This window comes from Trichosurus vulpecula, chromosome 1 (genome assembly GCF_011100635.1).
Source record: "Trichosurus vulpecula isolate mTriVul1 chromosome 1, mTriVul1.pri, whole genome shotgun sequence".
Classification (NCBI taxonomy): domain Eukaryota; kingdom Metazoa; phylum Chordata; class Mammalia; order Diprotodontia; family Phalangeridae; genus Trichosurus; species Trichosurus vulpecula.
Genome location: NC_050573.1, coordinates 34,219,921 through 34,243,084, shown reverse-complemented (window position 1 = coordinate 34,243,084; position 23,164 = coordinate 34,219,921). Strand labels below are relative to the sequence as shown.

The following is a 23,164-nucleotide window of genomic DNA, read 5'->3' as shown; positions in this document are numbered from 1 at the left end:
GTTGGACTAGATGGGAGCTAAAGTCCCTTCCAGATCATAAAATTCTGTGATTCTGTGGTATCAGGCACATTTAGTTGTTGGAATGTTCTTAATATTGAGTCAAGATCTGCCTTCTTGTAACTTCCACCCACTGTTCTGGGTTCTTCCTTCTAGAGACACAAGGAACAAGTCTCTTTTGTCTTCTGCATGATGGCCCCCTAAATATTTGAAAACAGCTGTCAAGTTGTCCCTTAAGGATGCTTTCTTCATGCTAAACACCCCAATTCCTTCAACTATTCCTTGTATGATACAGTTTCCCCAAGCAACCCTGCCCAATGTAGGTCAGCCAATCCTCCATTTTTCCCCCATCTTCCAGGCCCATGGCCAAAAGATAACCAGTTTGAGCTGGAAAGGGCCTTAGAGGCCATCGACTCTATACCTCTCATTTTACCGATGAGAAAACTGAGGCCCAGAGAAGTTAAACAATTCCCCTAGGATCCTGCAGCTACTTAAATATGTGAGGCAAGCTTCAAACCCAGGCTTCTTGACTCCAAGTCCAGTCCTTCCCCAGCTTTCTTCTGGTTCCCCCAAACCTCAAGGGAACCCTGACCTAGCAGCTGGTGGAAACCTGGCTTTTGGGTGTCCCAAGAGTTGCCATTTATAACCTACTGGATAGACAGAAACCAGGAGGAAGAAAGAGTTTCTCACATTCCTCTGGCTTTAGTCTCTGCCTGATAACACAACTACACCTCTTATTTCAATACTTGGGAGACCAAACTTATTTTAATCTCTTATCTATTAGGGAGAAAAAGTGTGATGTCAATGTCTTGTGCTTTGTCAGCCACAGACTATTTCTGATGTCGAGATTTCAAAGGGTGGATCTCTCCATTTGTGTCCTCTTTGAGATGACATTACCTGAAATGCCCCTACACTCACTCTCTCTCTCTCTCTCTCTCTCTCTCTCTCTCTCTCTCTCTCTCTTTCTCTCTCTCACACACACACACACACACACACACACTTCAGAATTCTGTGCATTTCTCTCTACCCTCCTTCACAAGGGAAGGTTGTAGTTAAATAAATATGTTTTCATTTATTTATGCAAAACTATGTTCAAGGAAACATGGGCAAAATCATTCCTCCTTGTCTCCCTCCCCAATAAGTGATGTCATGGAGTAAGTAATGATAATGGTTATAAGAAGAATTTTTGGCATTTGTAAAATGAAAAGAAAGAAGGGAAGAAAGGAGGAAATGAGGGAAGAAAGAAGAAAAAGAAGGGCGGGAGAGAATGAGAGGAGGGAAGGAAAGAAAGAAGGAAAGGAAAGGAAAAAAGAAAAGGAAGGAAGGAAGGAAAAGAGGGAAGAAAGAAGAAAAGGAAGGGAGGGAGAGAAGGAGAGGGAAAGGAAAGGAAAGGAAAGGAAAGGAAAGGAAAGGAAAGGAAAGGAAAGGAAAGGAAAGGAAAGGAAAGTAAAGGAAAGGAAAGGAAAGGAAAGGAAAGGAAAGGAAAGGAAAGGAAAGGAAAGGAAAGGAAAGGAAAGGGAAAAGGAAAGGAAAGGGAAAAGGAAAGAAAAGGAAAGGGGAAAGGAAAGGAAAGGAAAGGAAAGGAAAGGAAAGGAAAGGAAAGGAAAGGAAAGGAAAGGAAAGGAAAGGAGGGAGGAAAGAAGAAAAGGAAAGAAGGAAGGAGGGAGGGAAGGATAGACAAAGGAAGGAAGGAAGGAAGGAAGGGAGGGAGGGAAAAGCATATATTAAGTCCTTCCAGAGCACTTTTATACTCTTGTCTCTGAACCTCACAATTTCCTGAGTTGCCTTTTTCTGGACACTCTCCATAGCTTATCATTGTCTCTCCTAAAATAAGGTGCCTAGAACTGAACCCAGTCCTCCAGGTGTGATCTGATCAGGGAAAAGGACAATGAGACTATACCTCCCCTAGTCCTTGGATGTTAGTAAAGCAGACATTCTCCCACCCCTTCTGCCATTTTAACAGTTCAGGAAACTGAGGCCCAGAAAGGTAATATCATTCACCCCAAGATTAGCATTCTTCAGTTGCTAACTCCTTTACTCAGATGCTAACATTCTCCCAGATAATGTTATTCCAAAGTGGAATGATTACTGCAATAAGCAGTGAGTTCCCCATTCCTAGAGGTATGCAAGAAACATTGGATGACCCCTTGAATGTTAGGGAGAGGATTCTTTTCTTGTACAGGAATGGGTCAAATGAAGTGGCCTCAGAGGTCCCTTTTATCTGTGATTCAACAAAAGTTGTCACTCCGGGAGGCCACACTCATTCCAGAGGAAGTCTTTGCCCAAAATGGTTTTGAACTCCCCCTTGGAATTGTCTTTAGGGCCTGTTTCCAAGCCACATAAAAAACATCCATTTCATTGCTTTCTAATCATGCCATGTATTAAAAGTCTAACCAATGCTACCCAGCTTGGCCACCCACCGTAGTGACCAGACTAGCCTCTGAAAAGCTTTGGGCCATTGCCAAAATTCAAATCTATCCTCAAAAAGCAAAGATCATACAAACAGTTTTTTAAAAAGAAGCAACCTTAGATAGAGACCAGTTAGTCCAACTGCCTTGTTTTACAGATGAGGAAACTGAGGCCCTGGGAAATTAAACAATCTGGCCACTGTGGCACAACATTCTGCCTACTACACCACTTAATGACCTCTCCAAAGAGCATTCAGAAGGAAGAAAAATGTTTGTTGGATTGAATTGTCTTGACTGTGAATGAATCACAATCACTTCCAAACGTGGAGCTTCCATAAGGGTTTTGAGAAAGGAATTTTTTATATTTATGTAATATTTTATAATCATCTTCGATATAAGTGAATAGCCTCTGAAGCAGATTACTCTGAAGGGACCCCCATTCACAATGTTCTAGTATGTTTGTCCAAAAGTCAGATATATACCACTTAACTTTATAATCCTAGCCAAAGAGCTATCTGGCCTATGCCTCATAGGCAGAAAGTCAACAAGCATTTATTAAATGCCCACTGTGTCCCAGGCACAGTACTAAATGCTGAGGATTAATACAGCATAAAATAAGACAGCAGGGAGTGGAGGGCAGGGCAGGGTTGTTGGTGGAGTCAGAGTCAGAAATCAGAGCCATGAGAGGGAAAAAAATGGCTACCTGAGCCCTTCCTCAAAATGGAGGTCTGAGTAGGAATTCAATATTAGGAGAAAGGGGCCACACAGGGGAGAGGGATGCTCTAGGGTGGAAAGGGCACAGGTGCTGAGGGAATTTCAAGAGTGAGAAGGCAGCAGAAGTGGAAGAAGAAATGCCTAGAGTCCAAGGAGAAATGAAATTTGGAGGAATCTTTGTTACTCAAGCTAATTGAGTTATGTTGACCAGGCTGTTACCTTCTCTTTAGTACTTCTGAACTCTACCCTGCGGAAGCCACAACTGGAGTTCAGTTCTGGATAACACCCCTTTGGAGTCTTGTTCTGGGTACCGCACTTTGGAAAAGACAATGATCCCACCTCTGATCCCAACTCCCTTTGTGACTTTGGGCAAGTTGTTCAATGCTTTCCCAGAAAGTGAGAGACTTGAACTAGACAGCCCTTTAGGATCCTTCCAGCTCTAGGTTGGTTTCTAGGATCCTTTGATTAATAGGAAGGCATCCAGGGGAGGAAAAGCAGGAGGTTGAAAGACCTTGAGTCCATGGCATCACTGGAAGAATGTGGGGATACTTCACCTGGAGGGGAAAAAAAAGAAAAGAAAGGAATTGGGGGAGGAGACAGAGGAAGCAGGTACATGAGAGCCAAATTCAAATAACTTCAGGGTTGTCATACAGAGGAGACCTGTTCTGGGGCAGCTAGGTGGCGCAGTGAGTAGAGCACCGACCCTGGAGTCAGGAGGACCTGAGTTCAAATCCAGCCTCAGACACTTGACACACTAGCTGTGTGACCTTGGCCAAGTCACTTAACTCCAATTGCCCTACCTTCCTCCCTCAAAAAAAAAAAAAAAGAAGAAGAGACTTGTTCTATTGTCCACAGAGGGAAGAACTGGGAGATATATGTAGAAATTGCAAAGAGGTTGACTTTGTCAGGATGGGGGGAAATACTCAGTAGCCAGAGTGAACAGACTTCCCTGGGCAGTAGCAGGTTTCCCTCCTTGGAGGTCTTCAAGCTGACCCTTTGTGACCACCTGCCAAAGGGATTCTTGGGGGGATGTAAGTTGGACTAGATGACCTCTTCCAATTCTCAAAATTAGTGAATTATTTTAAGAAAAGACATTACAAGACAACATTCTTTAATGAAGCAGCTAGTGGTAAAACAGATGGAGTACCAGGAATGGAGTTAAGAAGACACAAGTTCAAATCTGGTCAGTTCCTAGTTGAGTAACCTCGGACAAGTCACTTAACCTCTGCCTGACTCAATTTTCTCCTCTGTAAAATGTGGGTGATATTCCTTCCCACTGTCCCAAAGTGGAATGGGTTGTGTTCATCAGGAGGTGATGAGTTCCCCATTAGGAGAGGTCTTCAAGCAGTAGCTGGGCACCTACATTATAGAAGGGCTTCAAATGCAGGCATGGTGTAGACTTGGAGGCCATAGATGGAGCTCTATAGAAAGCTCGGATAAGAGAATATTTCCATAGTACTTGGTGATCATAAAAGCACTTCATAAACAAGAATTATCAACACCATTACTATTATCACTTTTATTATACTGCCTTTGTAAAGGGCCAATTAGAGGCAGCCTCAGGAAGCCGTCCTTCCCAGACTGAAGGCAGACCCCGACAATCGTGTGGTAAATGATTAAAAGGGAGATCTTATCAGAAACATATTATAGGGATATATTTAACTCTGCTTTGAAGGCAGTGAAGGGAAGGATGGATGGGGATTCAAAATTCCAATTGAATAAGAAACACGGGCAATTGTGTCTCGTTCAAATGCAGGACTTACAGGCTTGCAGTTAACCTGGTTGCATTTCACAGAAGCATGGGTCAAACCCTGGACTGGGAGTCAGGCAGACCTTCCTGAGTTCAGATCCTGTTTGTATGATCCTGAGCCTCAGTTTTCACTTCTGTCAAATGGAAATAACGTAGCATCTACTTCACAGGGTTTTGTGTGGATCGAATTAGATACTGTTCGCAAAGTGCTTTGCAAACCTTAAAGTGTTATAAAAATATTAGCTATTATTGGTAGAGGGGTGACCTGGTTTAGTGGCTAGAGCACTCTGGCCTTGGAGTCAGGAAGACCTGAGTTCAAATCTAACCTCAGACACCTCCCTGTTGTATGACCCTTAAACTCAGAGCCCCAGTTTGCACATGTGGAAGATGAGAATGACAACAACCCCTACTTCACAGGATGGTTGTGTCAGCTGAGAGAGTATATGTAAAGAGCTTTGTAAAACTTTTAAGTGAGAGAGAAATGTCAGCTGTTGTTATATTATGGTCTTGAATGACTCAGAAAAGCAGGACTTAAAGGCAATTTTAGCTCTGTACAGATTTGGGGAAGGGAGAAAAGGGAGGCGGGAAGGAGAGAGAGGAGAAAGGAAGGAGGGAGGAAAAGAGGAAGAAGGGAAGGAACAAAGAAAATAAAGAAGGAAGGAGAGAAGGGAAGGAGGGAGGGAAGAAGGAAGCAAGGAAGGAAGGAAGGAAGGAAGGAAGGAAGGAAGGAAGGAAGGAAGGAAGGAAATAAGGAAGGAGTGGAAGGGAGAAAAGAGGAAGGGGAGGGAACAAAGGAAAGGAAGAAAAGGAGGGAGGAAGGAAGGGAGAAAAGAGGAAAGGGGAGGGAACAAAGGAAATAAGGAAGGAAGGAAAGAAGGATCACACAGCTAGGGAATCATATTAATGTCAGATTTTTCTAGAGGAGAGAGAAAATATATTTCCATATCTGGTATAGTAAACCCCATCATAGTCCATGTCTCCAGATAATAAGACTATCGAAAAGGCCCCATCAACCTGAGAACCAGGGACTGAGAGACCGTAGCCAAATAGTCTTACACCCATCTCTGGGAACTCCTAGGGGTGGGACTTGACAGTCATGGTCAAATGAATCACCAGGCAACGAGGCATCGAGGCCAAGACTGTCTTGTTTCTATTGTGTGGGCCACACAAAGCCTGTTTGGCACGGTTGAGGTAACTGAGATGGGCAGAGATCCAGCTGGTGTCATTCTCCAAGGTTTGGAGTTGGAGTGGGGTGTGTGTGTGTGTGTGTGTGTGTGTGTGTGTGTGTGTGTGTGTGTGTTGGGAGGGTAAAAAGGGGGGAAGAGAGGTTTCTCAGTCCGATGCGTGGTAGGCACTCGATAGATATTTCTGAATGAATGGAGGCACTCTGCCTCATAGAATGCTACAGTTTTGATTTCCTCATTCATTCAATGCCATCGATGGCTCACTCCTTGTTGAAGCTGTGCGATATCCAAAGCCTTTTAACTTATTTTTTTATTATACCAACTTCTCTGGGCTCATTTTAATTTTTAGAAGCAGAAAAATGAGGCTTTCTCCAACCTAACTCTTCTCCCAAAACATACAAGAGAGCACCCACATGCACATACATGTTCCCTGAAAAAAACAACATATGTATTGTGAAGACATCCTGCATCTGGAACAGTTTGAAAGAGACCCCTAAGCTAACTTTCCCATACTGGGGAAGCCCTCCCTTCTCATCTCTGTTTCCCGAACATCGCTGGCTTCCTCCCAAGTATAATACATGAGACCTTCCCTCCTCCTCCAGTCATGAGTTTTCTTGTCCTCTCAAAATTACTTTGAATTGTGTTATGTGGATTTGCTTGTATAGATATGTGTTGTCCCCACCCCGCCCTGCCCCACCCCAAAAGTTCCTTGAGAGCAAGAAGGGTTTCAGGTTTGTCTTTGCAAACTAAGTGCCTAGTACAAAGCTTGGCACATAGTAGGTGCTTACTTTAAAAAAAACTCAACTAATTATTAATAATAAATTTAATTTGATTTTTAAATGCAATAAATATTAAGTAAATAATTAAATATTGATAATGAGTAGTTAATGTAATAAATGGATGCAACAAGTGGGCTTGTTGCTGATTCCCCCTCATCCTGTCCCCAGGGGTGCTCACATGTAAAAAGCTGAAGTTGAGACTCTGACTCCCATAATTACCAGTGATCTTCTCTCTTTTTTCTTTCTCTCTTTCTTTCTTGTCTTGTTTTTTTTTTCTTCCTCCGGATCCCAAAGGTGGTTGCCCTTAGTAAGAGAAGCCAGGAGGCTGAGTCTGCCTTCCTGAGTGTCTACAAGCAATTAATTGAAGCACCAGGTAAGAAAAGCTGGGACCACTTAGTTGAATAATTAATGATGAGGAGGGGTTGTTAAGACTTTCAGACATAGGTTACCCAGCAGCTGGAGCCTGGGAAGATTGACCTCTGTGATGTATTCTTGAGTGGTGCCTTGCTGTCCTAGAGGGGAAGGTTTCTGGGTACCCCATCTTTCCTAGGGAATGCTGCTAGAGTGGGCACTCTCCTCCTCATCAGACTGCTGCATTAGCCTTCTCTCTCTGGCTCATCAGAGTAGTTAGCTGGGCATCTGGCCAGCTTTCCCATAGTCAGCAGCCCCTGGTCTAGGCATTCCTTGGCTCCCTGACCAAGTGAGAAGCCCCTTTGGAGAAAGGCTATTTTCCTGCCAAGGTCCAGTGCCTGATGATATTAAGATATATAAAAAGGCAACTCCCAGCCTTCTGATGAACAGTGATAATGGACTTAGGTACAGACTCCAAAGGAAATGTCCACACTCTGCCCCTTCCTGCTACCCTGACAGCCCTTTCCCTGACTGTCTGTGCCAAGCCTTCACCTCTCACCTCCTGTGCCACTGCAAAATCATCACATTGTAGCAGGCGGAGCTTGGAACTTGAATTTGAATTGGGTTTCAATTTCAACTCTGCGACTTGCTAGTCAAGGGACCAATGGAAAATGGTTTTGTCTCAGCCTCAGTTTGGAGGGATGGGGAGTAATAACCCCTGCACTATCTACCCTTTCATAATCCTTGTAAGGAAAGTATTTAGAGACTTTGAAACACTCAATAAATTTGAGGTGTCTTTATTATCAACATTCACTACCACCCCTCCCCACCATTTTCTAGCACTGATGGGCAAAAGTACTGACTTAGGATGTCTTAGGATTATGAAACCTGGTGTGACGATGGATTCTTAGATGAGCAAGAATGTTGCCCTAATGGAAGGGAACTGTGACGTAGGTAATCCAAAGCATTGATTGATCATCGGTAGGCTAAGACAGAATTTTAGAGCTGGGAATGACCTTAGAACAAAGACTATCAGAGCTAGAAGGGCCTTAGAACATGGAATGTCAGACATAGAAGGGGTCTTAGAACATGGATGGTCGAAGCTGGGAGGGACCTTAAAACAGGGAATGTCAAGGCTGGGAGGGGCCTCGGAACAGGGAATGTCAGGGCTGGGAAGGGCCTTAGAACAGAGAATGTCAGAGCCAGGAGGGCACATAGTATAGAAAATGTCAGAACTTGGAGGGCCCTTAAAAATTATAGTCTCTTTCGACACCTTCCTTTGGAGGAGACGGAGACCCAAAGAGGAAATCGTTTACAAGGATTCTTGGTTAATAATTGACACAGACCCAGGATTCCAACCATGCTCTCCAGATTTGTTTCTATTTGGCTTTAAGATGCATCCAATCATGCCTCACCCCCTCCCCCGACAGACTGCTTTCTTACAAGCCTTTTCTTAAGCTGATATTACAGAGACAAGCTGAGCTGGAATGAATCTGGGTGGGCAGAGAGCCAGCCTGGGAATCAGAAGACCTGGCCCAAGTACCCCCTCTGACAAATACCAGCCGTGTGGCCCTGGGCAAATGTCTTCAAGTCACTGCGCCTCAGACAAATGTAAACTGCAGAAAAGGTGCTAATTTGCATTCATAGAGAGAGCTTTTTCATTGGGAGTTCCTTCTACAAATGAAATCTCCAGGCCCATCAAAAGAAGAACCATCTCTCAGAAAACAGTGGACTATCCCTGACTCAGACCTGCCGTCTCCCAGGGTACCTGATCCTTTTCTAGGCGACAACCACCTTAATGAGGGAGGCCGAGGAGTCTCCCTACTCAAGGGCCTTCCTGTAGAATGGAAAGGTTTACCTGACTTAACCTGCCCACGAGGCCTGAGTCCTCCCCTCCTCTGAGACCTGGTCCATGCACGTTCCTAACCCTTACTCATTTTGGCCACTTTCTATTTAAAGGGTGTGTACATTGTACTCTCACATTGCAACAGGCCCCTGAATTAATACCATTTTCTTTTTTGTACTTTTTGCGGGGAGAGAAGGTAGTAGAGACAGGGTATCCCCCCAGAGGAAGGCAGTCAGGATGGTGAAGGATCTCAAGATCATTTCGAGTGAGGACTAGTTGAAGGAAACAGGAGTGTTTAGTCTGGACAATAGAAGGCTCAGGGACCACTGATCGCCATTTCCCAGTAATCCAATAGCTGCCGTGCGAAAAGGGGGATTTGGCTCATTCTGCTTGGTCCAGCTGGGCAGTAATGGGCGGAAATTGAAGAGAGGCTAGGGACTTTGAGGTCAAGAAGAATTTCTGATGGTTAGATCTATCCCACAGTGGGATGGGCTGCCTTTGGGATTAATGGAGTTCTTCCTCACTGGAGATGTTATCCAAGCCCAGCCCCTCTGCCTCTAACCTCCTTGTCTTTGCACAGGCTGCATCCCACACCTACTTTAAAATCCCTAGCATGCTTCTAGAGAAAGCCTTCTCTGATCTCCCTAGCTGTTAATGTTTTCTCCCTCTTCTTCCTCTTAAGTAACTTGCCCAGGATCACAAAGCTGGTGTCTGAGGTCACATTTGAACTCGGGTCTTCCTGACTCCAGGCCCAGCACTGTATCCACTGAGCCACCTAGCTGCCTCCAAAGGATCGTAGATATACTCATCTGTTTATATGTCCTTTGTGTCCTTCCTACTACCACACCCAGTAGAATATAGATTCCTGACTCTTGCCTGACACATAGTAGACACTTCTTATAATGGTGGTGAGATTGGATTGGATGATCCAATTGGGGTACCAGTGGGAGATGGGGGAGAGCTAGTCAGGACCATGGCTCTGGATGGTACCGAGGTTTGGAACCCACCTCCCATATTAGCTCAGGTGGTCCCAAATTTCCCTTGATTAAGAGAAAAGTCCCATATTCCTGCCCTGGCACCACCCCCCAACTAAAAAGGAAGGTCATTCCTAGCCTGATGTGGGTTTTGATTGCTTCATCTCCCAGCTCTCCTCGATAGGAGATAGGGGAAAGTCAGCCCCCAGCTGTCAACAAGTCTGAGAATGAGCAGCCTGTAACTGATGGAGATGTACCCTACAAAAGGCTCCTTCAGGGCCTCTAATTCATTTTCGAGACATTTAAGAATAACAAAATGTTTTAATGATTTCTTAGGGGAATTAGGAAGACATATTTTTGTTCTCATTAAATTTTATCTGGAGATACAAGAATCAAATGTCAGCTCAGTTGCCAGTGTTCTGAGCATGTCAGCCCCAACTCCCTCCCTTGGAAATAATATTCCGTTAGAATTCGCCAGAACGCCCAAGCGCTCACTCCCCTGTTTTTCTGTTTCTTGACAGGCAAATTATTTGTCGAAGGCTTTTTTTTTTGGAAGCCCTGATTCAACATTTTTGTTTTGAATGGCTGCTGTCAACACAAATCTTTTGCCGAGAATGCTATATGGTCTGATTGCTCAGCAAGTATTTTGATAAGTGAGCTGGCTGTATGTCTGTAATTACGAAAGAAAATCGTAAATCTTTTTGATATTGTTCACACAGATGTGGCGTGAAGTAAAAAAACAGAGCAGTAAAAACGTGTTAAAAGCATAATTAATGTCATTGTTGTTGAGGATGATTTGATTTAAACCTCATTCTGACTTCTGTATCGGTGACGGGCTGATTTCTTTATTGTGTTTGCCGAATCACTGGGTACCGGCCTGAGCTTAAAGGGAGCTAACTTGTTAACCGAGTGATTAGTTAAAATAAGGGCAGCCAGTCCAGCGATGGCCTGGCGATAAGAGATGAGCCAGGGAAAGGACTGACATGGTGAGTTGGGTTTTTCTCTTCTCCTCTTTTTCCCTCTTTTTCTCTCCTTCACATTCTCTCTCTCTTACCTCCCTCCCATTCTTTCTTCCCTGATTCTTTCCTTCTATGGGTTTGTGTGCCTTTCTTCCCTTCCTTTTCTTTCTTTTTCTTTCTTCCTTTCAGTCTTTATCCTTTTTTCTCCTTTCTCCTCATTCTCTTTCTTTATCTCTCTATTTTGTCTTTTTCTCTTCCTCTCTCTGTCTTCCTCTGCCTCATTCTCTCTCTTCCTCTCTCCCTCTTTTTTCTTTCTCTCTCATCTTCCTGTTCCTCTCCTTTTTCTATTCCTCTCTCCCTCTTTCTCTTTTATTCTTTCTCTTCCCTTCTCCCTCTTTTTTATTCCTCTCTCCCTCTTTCTTTCATCTTACTCTTTCTTTCCCTCATTCTTTCTGTTCCTCTCTCTCCTTTTTCTATTCTTCTCTCCCTCTTTTTCTCTGTCTTTTCCTTTCTTTCATCTTCCTTTCTCTCATTCTTTCTCTTCCTTTCTCCCATTCTTTCCCTATTCCTCTCTCCCTCTTTCTTTCATCTTCCTCTTTCTCTCCCTCACTCTTTCTCTTCTTTTCTCCCTTAGTCTTTCTCTTCTTCTCTTTTTTCTCTCTCTTTCTTTTTTCTCTTTCTTTTCCTTTCTTTTCTGAAGCTGGAAATTTCCGGTTTTTGTAATGAGCCCCTCTGTATTTTTTGTAGAGAATGACCATTTGTCCAAGCACTGGGTTTCAGGTTACCTAAATTCTGGGTTTTTCTCTTGCTGCCTTCTTTCATCTTTGTTGTGGATGACACTTTGGCACATACTAGACATTTAAGAGTTATTTCGTGAATTGAACTAAAAGCAAGTGTTCAGGATCAAGTGTTGGGATCACCAGACCAGTATGGCATCTAGATTATTAGCTCTGTCTCGGTGTATTTGCCCGCACGTGTGTATGTACATGCATGCATGTATGTGTGGTATCCTATGTGTGATGTGTATATATAGCTACAAGACATAAACATCTATTGTGATGTGCGTGGGTCTATTTTTCACAGCTGAAGATGCTGTCCAAAAAGGGAAGAACAATTAGTAAATTCATTCATTAGGGTCCTTTTATGCTTTCATTGACAAGGCTCATCATTTGTTCTGTTCTAATTAAGATGCACCACCTTCTTCTGAGCCATTAGGGCACCCATTGGTAAATGAGATTATGTTTGAAGCAGGGACCCAGGCTCCCTCAACACTTTCTGGAACTGATATCTAGAGTTAAGATTCAGCAACTCAAAATACTTACTTAAGCTGAGACGTTATTATCGTTTGCAAAAGGAGCAGAAATAAGTAGTGTTCTAATTTGAGAATTGTCAAACTGTTCTTCTGTATGGTATATGTTAGCCAGCAATATGTTATGCAGTTAGTCCCCATGAAAACCCTAGTGTTGGGGGATAATGAGAACCTGCATTATTGGCATTTGGGGACACCTTGTACCTAATGAGGCAAATGTGGAGATGGAATTGAAGTTTGGAAAGCTGGGTTCGAATCCAGGCTCTGCCACTGGGTGACTGGGCATTTGACCTCTCTGTGCCTCAGTTTCCTTGGCCATGAAATGGGAGTAACTGCAGTATATACCTCACAGAATGGTTTTGAGGAAATTTCTTTGTAAGCCATCTAGTGCCATGAAGATGTCAGCAGTGATTGTTGTTATAACAGTGACCAAATGAGAGAGAAGGTGGGGCCCATAATGCAGCTGCCCCTATGGACTAGGAAGAGCCTGCTGGAGGTGGTGTCCGTAGGGACGAGGAAGAAACATTGAAAAAAAAAACTGCTGTAGTCACAGTGTCAATGTCAGTTACAATATCTCTTGATATTGTATCTCTAGAGTCATTTGTTGGAGGTGGAAAACTTTTAGCCAAAATGGAAACTACATTTTGGAGAGACAGTAAGTACAGGAGAGAGAGCATTTAGGAGACAGAGGACCTGAGTTCAAGTCCTGCCTCAGATACTTACTACCCATGCAAACTCAGGCAAATCATTTTCCTGCTCTGGATCTCAGTTTCCTCCTTATAAAATAGAGATAATACTGGCACCCAACACCCAGGGTTGTTGTGAGGATCAAATGAGGTAATGTTTTTAAAGTATTTTACAAATTTGAAAGTGCTTTATAAGTGTTTGCTATCACCATCATCATCATCGTCATCTCCCTTTCAAAAAGAGGACACTAGGGGGCAGCTAGGTGGCACAGTGAGTAGAGCACCAGCCCTGAGTTCAAGTCCGGCCTCACACACTTGACACACTTACTAGCTGTGTGACCTTGGGCAAGTCACTTAAGCCCAATTGCCCTGCCTTCCTCCCTCAAAAAAAAGAGGACACTAAATCTGTCCTTACCCTCCAGAGTTCTGGGTCAGGGAGCAGAGAATGGAAGGAAACTCAGTTTGGAGGCAACAGCAACAAGTATAAGGGGAAGATGAGGTTAGGGAGCTCAGGAAGAAGATGCTTTATACCACTAAGGCATAACTTGGGATGGTCAGTGCTCTGCCCACCGGCACATTGCATCGTAGGTCATATATTAGAGGTCGTCGAGTCAAGGTTCCTCATTTTACAGATAGGGAAACTGAGGCTCAGAGCAATTAAGTGACTTGCCTAGGGTCGCACAGCTGATGAGGTTCAAAAATGGGTCTTCCTGACTCCAAGTCGAGTCTCTCTCTGCCGTGCCACTCTCTGTATCTTAGGCCCATATGGAGCCTCAGAGATGGAAGCATTCGCAAGTTCTAGTCCCCTTGGCCCTGAACAGAGAAAAAGGGAGAATCAGATTATCACTGAGTATTCATCTCTCAGCAGGTTGTAGGAACATGGGGAGTGCATAGCTAAGTCACAGATGCAAGATGGGGGGAGGGAGGGCAGGGAGAAGGAAGGGAGGAGGAGAAAAATGGAGAAGGAGAAAGAGGGAGAGAGACAGGGGGAGAGGGGAATGGAGAGAGAGGGGGATGGGGAGGAGGAAAAGGGAGAAGAAAAAAGGGGAGGACAGAGAGAGAAACAGGGAGGGAGAGGGAAGGAAAGAAGGGAAAAGAAAGGAGAAAGAGGGAGAGAAACAGAGATGGGGGAGGGGAAGGGAGAGAGGGATGGAGAGGAGGAAAAGGGAAACCGGGAGAAGAAGAGAGGGGAAGACAGAGAGAGGGAGGAATCAGGGAGGGACAGGGAAGGAAGGGAGAGAGAAGGGGAGGGAGAAAGGAGAGAAAGGAAGGTAAGGAGGGAGGGAGAGAGAAGAGAAAGAGAGAAAGGACGGAGGGAGAGAAAGAGAGAGAGAGAGCTGCATAATAAAGCAAACACTTTTCCTTCCTATCAGTGCAGGAGCCCACAGTCTCTAAACACAGGACCGTAGAGCTACTTCTGAAGCCCTCTCTTCACTGTTATCTCACCTTGAATCAAAATAAGTTCCCCCCTGACCTTGCTTAGACACCCAGAATCTCTTGGGTTAGATCATCAAAAATCATCAGAAATGCCAATGTATTTATTACCTAGGAGGTGCAAAGCATTAACTGGTAGCCAAATATTCACCTCTAAGGAAAGTTCAAGAACCTAATCAACCAATCAGCAAGCATTTATTAGATGCTTAAAACGTCCAGGCAATGGTGAGAGAAAGAAAAAGACAAAATAGGCCCTGCCCTCAAGGAGCTTACATTCTAATCAGAAAGATGGCATATGTAGCAGAACTTTGCAGATGGAAGGAAACCTTAAAGGGAAAGGTACTGGCAGCTGGGGGTACCAGACTAGTAGAACTTGAGTGAGTCTTAAAGAGAGCCAGGTATTTTTAGAGTTAGAGATTGTGAGGGGAAGAGCATTCCACGTATGGGTACAGCCAATGTAAAGTCATGAATATGGGAGATGATGGAGCACTATATGTGAAGAACACTGAGTACTCCAGTATGACTGTAACATGGAGTGTATAGAGGCAGCAGAATCTAAGGAGACCAAAAATGTAGGAAAGCGCCACCTGATATAGAGAATCAGATGCCAAGCAAGATTTCATATTTGATCCTGGAGATAATAGGGAGTCACTGGAGTTTACTGAGCAGGAGAAAGACATAGTGAGACCTGCACTTTAGGAGAATAACTGTGGTGGTCCTGTGAAGGATGGATTGGGGTGGAGAAACAACTAAGGCATCAGAATAGGGAATTTTTCTAATGTATCAATGTCTGAAAAATATACCTGTGACCAGGAAGGACGTTACAGTGGGATATCTTGGAAACATTGAGCATGTGAGGATTGGGAGCACAAGCTCTGAACTAGTGTCAATGATCCTCAGATGAGGTGATCTCTTCCTCCACAATGTGAAATAGTTGGGGGATCTATCCCTGAGTGATCATTGTAGGGCCATAGGAGAAAAGAAAGAAGGAAGGAAAGAAAAGAAGGAAGAGAGGAGGAGAAAGGAAGGAAAGAAAAAGAAAGGAAGGAGAGAAAAAAGAAAGAAGAAAACGAAAAGAGAGAAAAAGAAAGGAAAAACAGAAGAGATGGAGAAAGGAAGGAAGAGAGAAAAAGAAAGGAAAGGAGAGAGGAAAAGAAAGGAAGGAGAGAGAAAAGGAAAAAGATAAAGAAAATAGAGAGAAAGAAAAGAAAGGAAAAAGAAGAGGAGAAAGAAAGAGAAAAAGAAGAAAGGAGAGAAGGAAAGGAGAGAAAGAAAAATCAAAGAAAAGAGAGAGAAAATAGAGAAAGGAAGGAAGAAAAAAGAGAGAAAGAAGAAAGCAGGAATAAAAAGAAAGAAGAGAGGTGAGAGCAAAGAAAAGGAAAGAATGGAGGAGGGAGAAAGAAAGGAAAAGAAAGAAGACAAGGACCCAGCAAGCCCATCCACCATTAGAAAGTTAAGGCACTGGGATCAAAGTTAGACTGACAAGTGGCTGTCAGTACCCAGCGCTCCAACCCACACAGACGCACACAGTCTGGCCCAGATGGTGGGAGGCTTCTGTCTCTGTGATATTTTGGAGGGGTTCACGCATAGCTCTGCATATATGTGTTTTTAAACAGCATCTCGGACGTCGTTTCTTTTCCTCCCGTTTCCCTAAAAAAAGCCCAACAAACCCCCGCCTGCCGCTTCCCCTCAGATGGACCCAGTAGGAGTGTTAAGAGGCCCTCTCTCTTCCTCAATTCTCTGCAGATGCTAAAATAGATATATTTCTACGTCTGTATGTCCAATAGCATCAGCTAGTGGCTGAAGTTAGAATAGTTGCCTTAAATCGAGCTCCCGAGACAATACCTTTGGAAAGGCTTGTCTTACATTAAAATATTACAAATCCTTTGCCGGCTTCCTCAGGAGGTTCAGATCTACTGTAATCAAAATGAATTAGTCATTTGATTAAGTGGTTTTTATGCATAAAGAACAGGTTAGGGGCTATCGTACAAAGACTGTTCCATTTTCTGTCTCCTTTTCATTTGGTTTTGTTATTTCCTCCTATCAGGAGCCTGGCCAGGCATCTCCAACATCCCTGTTTGCTCATCCCTGTCGGCCCTCCTTGCTCAGCACTTCAAAGGGCCTGTTACATTCAAACACTTCTGAATTTGGGTTTTGTTCTTCCTTTTTTTCCTGGCGGATCTTCAGAGGGGGAGCGGGGAGGGCGGTGATCAGGGAGGGCAGCCAACCTAATCCATATATTGACATGGAGCTGTTTGGCTCTGGGCTCCCAGGCCGTATCCGCCCATGCCCTGTTCTAAGCTGGGGCTTTTCCTGAGAGCATGGCAGCTGCTTGAAATGAAGAGGAGTGAAGCCAGGGCAGTGGCCAGTCACCAAATACTCATGTTTCAGAAGCTCAGATGACAGAATCCCAGGATCTCTGAGCAGGAAGGGCCGCTGAGTCCTTACCACAGATGCCCCTCTGAAACATCCCAGACCAGGGGTCATCCGCCTTCTGCCCAATGCCCTTCTATTACAGGGAGCGACTATCATGGAACCATAAGATCTCAGATATAGAGCTAGAAGGGCAGGGGCAATCAACCAAAAGTATTTATGAAGCTCCTACTGTGTGTATGGGGTGGGGGGCAGGGAGCACAGTGGATAGGAGAGGCCTCTGGCAGAAATTGGCTCTGCAACGCTGGGTAAATCACTTAAATGCTAATAAACTAGTATTTATTAAGCACCTACTATATGCCAATCACTGTGCTGAGCGTTGAGAAACAAAAACGCAGCAGTGACCTGCACTAATAGAGGAAATCCCCTCATACAGCAGTTCTCAAAATCATTAATTCCAGTCCCTATCATGCCTATGTTGGAAGCACTGTGCTAGGTACTCTTAGTCAGTCAGTAAGCATTTATTAAGTGCCTCCTCTGTACCAGGCACTCTGCTAAGTTCTAGAGATACAAAGACAAAAATAGAACAGTCCTTGCCCTCAAGAAGCTTAGATTCTATCTTGGGAGATTCCATATACACATAGAAATATGTCTAATATGTTCTTCAGTTGGGTTCAACTCTTTGTGACCCCATTTGGCTTTTCCTGGCACAGGTGCTGGAGTGGTTTGCCATTTCCTTGTACAGCTCATTTTACAGATGAGGAAACTGAGGCCAACAGGGTCACAGCTAGTAAGTGTCTGAAGCTGGATTTGAACTCAGGAAGATGAGACTTTCTGACTCTAGGGCTGGTGCTGTGTGCACTATGGCACCACCTAGCAGCACTATATATAGATATAGATAGACACAAAGATAAGGGTGATTTGGCTGGCTGGTAGGAGAAGGTGAGGGAGCTAAGGGGGGCTTTATTAGCAGAGGAGATCAGGAAAGACTTTATTCTGTGGTCTGATACTACCTCCCAAGGCAGCTCCTTCCACGTTGGCCAGCTCTCATTCTCAGGAAGCGTTTACTTGTACCCCAGGCAGAGGGGAGGCATCCGCTGGGTAAGTGTAAGCTGCTATAAGGTGCTGGGTTCTAATCCTGAAGCAAGGGCAGTTACTCAGATGTCAAGGAGACTTCTCCTGACATGAGGAGCCTGGGCTGCCACATGGGATCCAGACAAGAACATATACCTTCCTCATCTCAGTCTAGCCAAATCACAAATTCTTCTTATTATCCAGACCAGGGTCTGGGAGGGAGAAACAGTGTACCATCATGCAAAGAGCTAGATTCAAATCCTGACTTTGCTCTTTCCTATCTGGGTGACCTCTGGCAAGTGCCCTTCCTGCCTCAAGGCCTGAGCCTTCTCCTCTAGAACATTGGGAGATGGGACTGGATGACTTCCGAAATCCTTCTAGCTCTAAACTGGTGATCTGCAATTCCATTCAGCTTCACAAACATTTATTAAGTCTCTAATGTATGCACAGCAGAAGGAATTGTGGAGGATTGGAGAGAGGGCCAGCCTTGAAATCAGGAAGATCTGGATTCAGAACCAAATTCTGACACCTGCTAGTGTGTGACCAGAAGCAAAGCACTGAAATTCTCAGCTTCTTTTTTTTTGGCAAGGCAATCAAGGTTAAGTGACTTGCCCAGGGTCACACAACTAGCAAGTGTCAAGTGTCTGAGGCCAGATTTGAATTCAGGTCCTCCTGACTCCAGGGCCAGTGCTCTGTCCACTACCCTTGAAAGACTTTAAGTACAGATGTGTTCCCAGTTTTCGTCTGTAGAGGGAATTCCTTATACAGATAAAGATCTGGATCAAAATAATGAGGATTAATAATATAATAACATACTGTACATTGGGTAAGAGAGAGGGACCAGACCTGTGATTTCATTAATATGCACAGCTCCCTCGACCAAGGCAAGTTGGCACATTCCTTGTAATTTACTATAGTAAAAAGTTGCCTGGAGCAGTGCTGTCAGATGCAAATAGAAATAGATCCCAGTAGGATATATTATTGACTTAGAAAATCATAAATTAGCATTATCTATGTCATATTGTGGGCAAGTAGATGGGCACAGGGGATAGAGCACCAAGCCTGGAGTCCAGAAGACTCATCTTCCTGAGTTCAAATCTGGCCCCAGATACTTCCTATCTGTGTGACCCTGAGCAACTCACTTCACCTGTTTGCCTCAGTTTCCTCATCTGTAAAATGAGCTGGAGAAGGAAACAGCAAACCACTCCAGTATCTTTGCCAAGAAAACCTCAAATAGAATCACAAAGGATCAGACCCAACTGAACAAGAGAAGAGAGTAAGCTCCTTGAGGATAGGAAGTTTTTTTGATTTTGTGTCATAATTCCACCCCCTAGCTCAGTGCCTGGCATATAGGAGGTGCTCAATAACTGCTTATTGTATGCTGAATGAATGAGCCACAGTATTTTATAGTGGCTGGTGTTAAAAGTTGGAGTCAAGAAGACTGGGTTCAAATCCCACCTCACACCCTCTCCAGCTGTGTGACCCTGGACTAGTCACTTTAACACTCTCTTCAGTTAAACAAGGCATTTGGAATCAAGGGCCTCTAAGGCCCCTTCTGGCTCTAAATCTAGGATCTCATGAAGGAATGAGGGCCAGACTACTCTGCACTCCAGGCCCTGGTCACACCCCTATTCACAGAGGCAACCTAATAATTATAACTAAAATTCCTGTGTCATGTTAAAGTTTGCAAAGCTCTTTTTGTTCAGTCATTTTCAGTCATGTCCAACTCTCCATGACCCAATTTTAGAGTTTTCTTAGCAAAGATACTGGAGTGGTTTGCCATTTCCTTCTCCAGCTCACTTTATGGAAGAGGAAACTGAGGCAAACAGGGACTTGCCCAGGGTCACACAGCAAGTGTCTGAAGCTGGATTTGAACTCAGGAAGATGAATCTTCCTGACTTCAGGTCCAACACTCTGTGCATTATGGTGCCACCTAGCTGTCCTATGTCCTGCACCACCTAGCTGCCCCTACAAAGCTCTTACATATACATTATATCATCTGAGCCTTGTAATAACCCAATGAGGTCAACACTATCAGTATTATTATATTCATTTTACAGAAGAGGAAACTGAGTCTCAGAGAAGTTGGCTGACTTGGCCATGGTCACACAGCTAGTAATTATCAGAGGCAGTATTCAAACCCAGTCCCTCCCAAAGTCAAGTCCACTGCCATTGGACCAGACATCACCACCTAGATGAGGGAGTGAGAATGGTTCCACATAGACAGATTTTTAAAACCAAAAGAAGGTGAGGAAGGGATAAAGGCATCACCCTTGTTCATAGAAGATGCCCCATTCATTCCAGCCCTGGGGATTAGAGGCTGCAGGATTCTGGGAAATGACCATCAGAGAGAAGCAGATGTAGCCTCCCGGGCAAATAGGGCCATGCCTGGCATCACATCACATCATCTCTCTCTGGCAACGCTGGCCCAAGTTTCTCAGGGGGAGAAATGAGGCTGTAACTGCCCTTGAGTGTAATCCTGGGAGAAGATCAGCAACAGAAAGGGCTTTGTTAACTCATCTGCTACTTCCTGGCCACAGTGCACACCTGACTATCTGTAACAGAGAGAGCTTGACAGAAGAAAGAGGGATGGACCCAGAGAGCTGAGTTCCGATCCTGCCTCTGGGGCAGCTGGGTGGCATGGTGGATAGAGCACCGGACAGTCAGCCTCACACACTTACTAAGTCACTGAAAGTGCTGTCTGCCTCAGTTTCCTTATCCACAAAATGGGGATAATAACGGCACTTACCACTGTGACAACCAAACAAGATCATATTTGTAAGCATTTTGTAAACCTTAAGGCATCATATAAATGCTAACTGCAATCATTATTATTGCTATTAGCTGTGTGACCTTAGCCATGTAATGAACCTCTCTGAGCTTGTTTTCCCCCTCTATAAAATGGTGAGAATAAATCCTATAGTGCCTACTTGAGAGGATTCATAGGATCATAGATCTGGAGCCAAACATGGATCCCAACCCCCTGATTTTACAGATGGGGAAACTGAGGCCCAAAAGAGAAAGTGACTGCCCAGGGTTCCACAGCTAGGATTACAAGACCACAGATTTATAGCTGGAAGGACCCTCAGAGACCATTGAGTCCGACCCCCTCATTTTACAGATGGGAAAAGAAAGGTAAAATGACCTGGCCAAGGTCACACGACTAGTGAGTGTCTTGTGAGGCTCAGAAGAGATTACATAGGTAGAGCCCTTGGCAAACCTTACAGTGCCATAGAAACATCAGCTATTATCATCTCATTCAATCATGGACCTCTGGCCCCACAAGGCTCATAGTACGAGAACTATTACCCCCATTTTCCAGATGAGGAAACTGAGGCAGACAGTACTTTAAGTGATTTACCCAGGGTCACACAGCAAGTAAGTGTCTGAGGTTGGATTTGAACTCAGTACATATTTGATCATTTGATGAGGGAGAAAACACTGAGGACAGGAAAGGCTTCCCTATGGTGGTGACCCATGAGCTGAGCTTTATAAGAAGCCCAGAATTCTAAGAAGCAGAGAAGAGGGGTGGAGGTGGGAGAGGGTGCCTTCCAGGCATTCCAGAAAATCTGTTCAAAGACAGCAGAAGGAGAGGGAGTATTTGAAAAAAAACAGCAAGCTAGCCAGTCTGGGCGGGGAATGATAGACAATAAGCCTAGAAAGGCAAGCAAAAGCCAAATTGGACAGGATTTTAATGCCAAGCCAAGAAGTCGGTATATGACCCTAAAGGCAATAGGGAGTTAGTGAGGATTCTTGATCAAGCTCTATTTATTGAGCACTTACCATGCACCCTTGGCTCTGAGCTAGGTGCTTTTGGAGAAAAGAGAGCAGGAGGAAAAGGCATAAAGTCTCCCCAGGGCCATCATTACTTCTATATTTGCTGAAGAGTTGACTCCAGATATTATAAAGTGAGCCTATGTTAGTCTCTTGTTGTTGGTTTTTTCCTCTCTCGCTTTCAATTTACGTTGGTAGGAACAGCAACTGACATTTAGCTGATGCCTTAAATAACACTCCTGGACAAAAGAGTTGAGAACACCTTTGATTCACCAGCATGCCTGTTCCATACATTTTAAGCCTGCATAATGTGACAGAGTCCTCTCCTCTGTTCCTCTAAATAATTCTTCCCCACCCCACCCCCACCCCATGCCGCCCCATCCCCAACAAAAACTCCTGGAAAGGAAATTCAGCACGGGTAGCGGAGGGCTCCGTGGACTTAACCCCAAAGAGGATTGGGGGAAGAAATTAGTTTGCAAGCTCGCTGAAAAATCCAGGAACTCAGCAATATGCAGGGTGGGGAGGGGGAGAGAGAATAAATAACGGAAGCTACCCTGGGAAGTAAATTATAATCATCACTGTGTACATTTTAGAGCAGAGACTTAAAACAGCTCGCAGCCCAACTCTTTGTGTGTTCTGAAATAATGAGAATTCTCTGGGAATGGGGCTGCCTTCTTGAGTGGAAACTACCTCTCCATGGAGGCCCATTGGAATGGGCTGGAATGTAAAGCAGGGAAGAAGTGGGCTTGACTCCCATAAAAATCCCATCACTATTGATATTAAGTAAGACTTGGGGTACTCCATCACTGTTGGGTCCAGTATGGGCAGGAGCTGAGATTCTCCCAAGGGAGACACCAGAATCTCTTCAATTGGATTTGGTTGAACCTGCAATTGTGAAGTGACTACTATGTGCTGGGAGTTTATTATTTGAGAGGCAACGGGCAGGCATGGGGAATCTGCCACATGTGGCCCTCTAGGTCCTCAAGTGCGGCCCTTTGACCGAACCCAGATTTCACAGAACAAATCCCCTTAATAAAAGGATTTGTTCTGTAACACTTGGACTCAGTCAAAAGGCCACACTGAGGACCTAGAAGGCCACATGTGGGCTGGAGGCTGTTGGTTCCCCACCCCTGGTAGGGCAGAGAGAGCCAGTCTAGGGGATCAGAATAGCAATAGCTAGCATTTATACAAGGTAAGCACTTTACAAAGATTGTCTCATTCAATCCTCACAACAACCCTGGGAGGGGGCTCACTCTTACTATCATTACATTTGCAGATGGGGAAACTGAAGCAGAGTTCAAATGATTTGCCCAGAATCATGTGTTAAATGTATGAGGCTGGATTTGAACTCGGGTCTTCCTGACTCCAAATTAAGCATTCTATTCACTGGCTACCTAGCTTCCCAGGAGGACTTGAGTTCAAACCCTGATACCTATAGGCTGTGTGACCCTGGACAGGTCACTGAATCTCTCAGGGCCCCGCCCCAACTCTCTGAGACTTTGTACAAGTCACAGACCAAGTGCCAGCCAGCTCTGGTAGAGGGCAGGGATGA

At 44.5% G+C, this 23,164-nt stretch overlaps 1 protein-coding gene across 1 annotated transcript in view; it reads left to right on the top strand.

The window, feature by feature from the left end:
- The window catches only part of CUX2 (cut like homeobox 2), a 249,209-nt gene that overhangs the window by 158,247 nt on the left and 67,798 nt on the right, over window positions 1–23,164 (top strand). Inside the window, exon 5 of the mRNA XM_036764170.1 lies at window positions 7,127–7,205. Coding sequence (XP_036620065.1) covers window positions 7,127–7,205 — 79 coding nt within the window. The remainder of the gene's footprint in view (window positions 1–7,126; window positions 7,206–23,164) is intronic.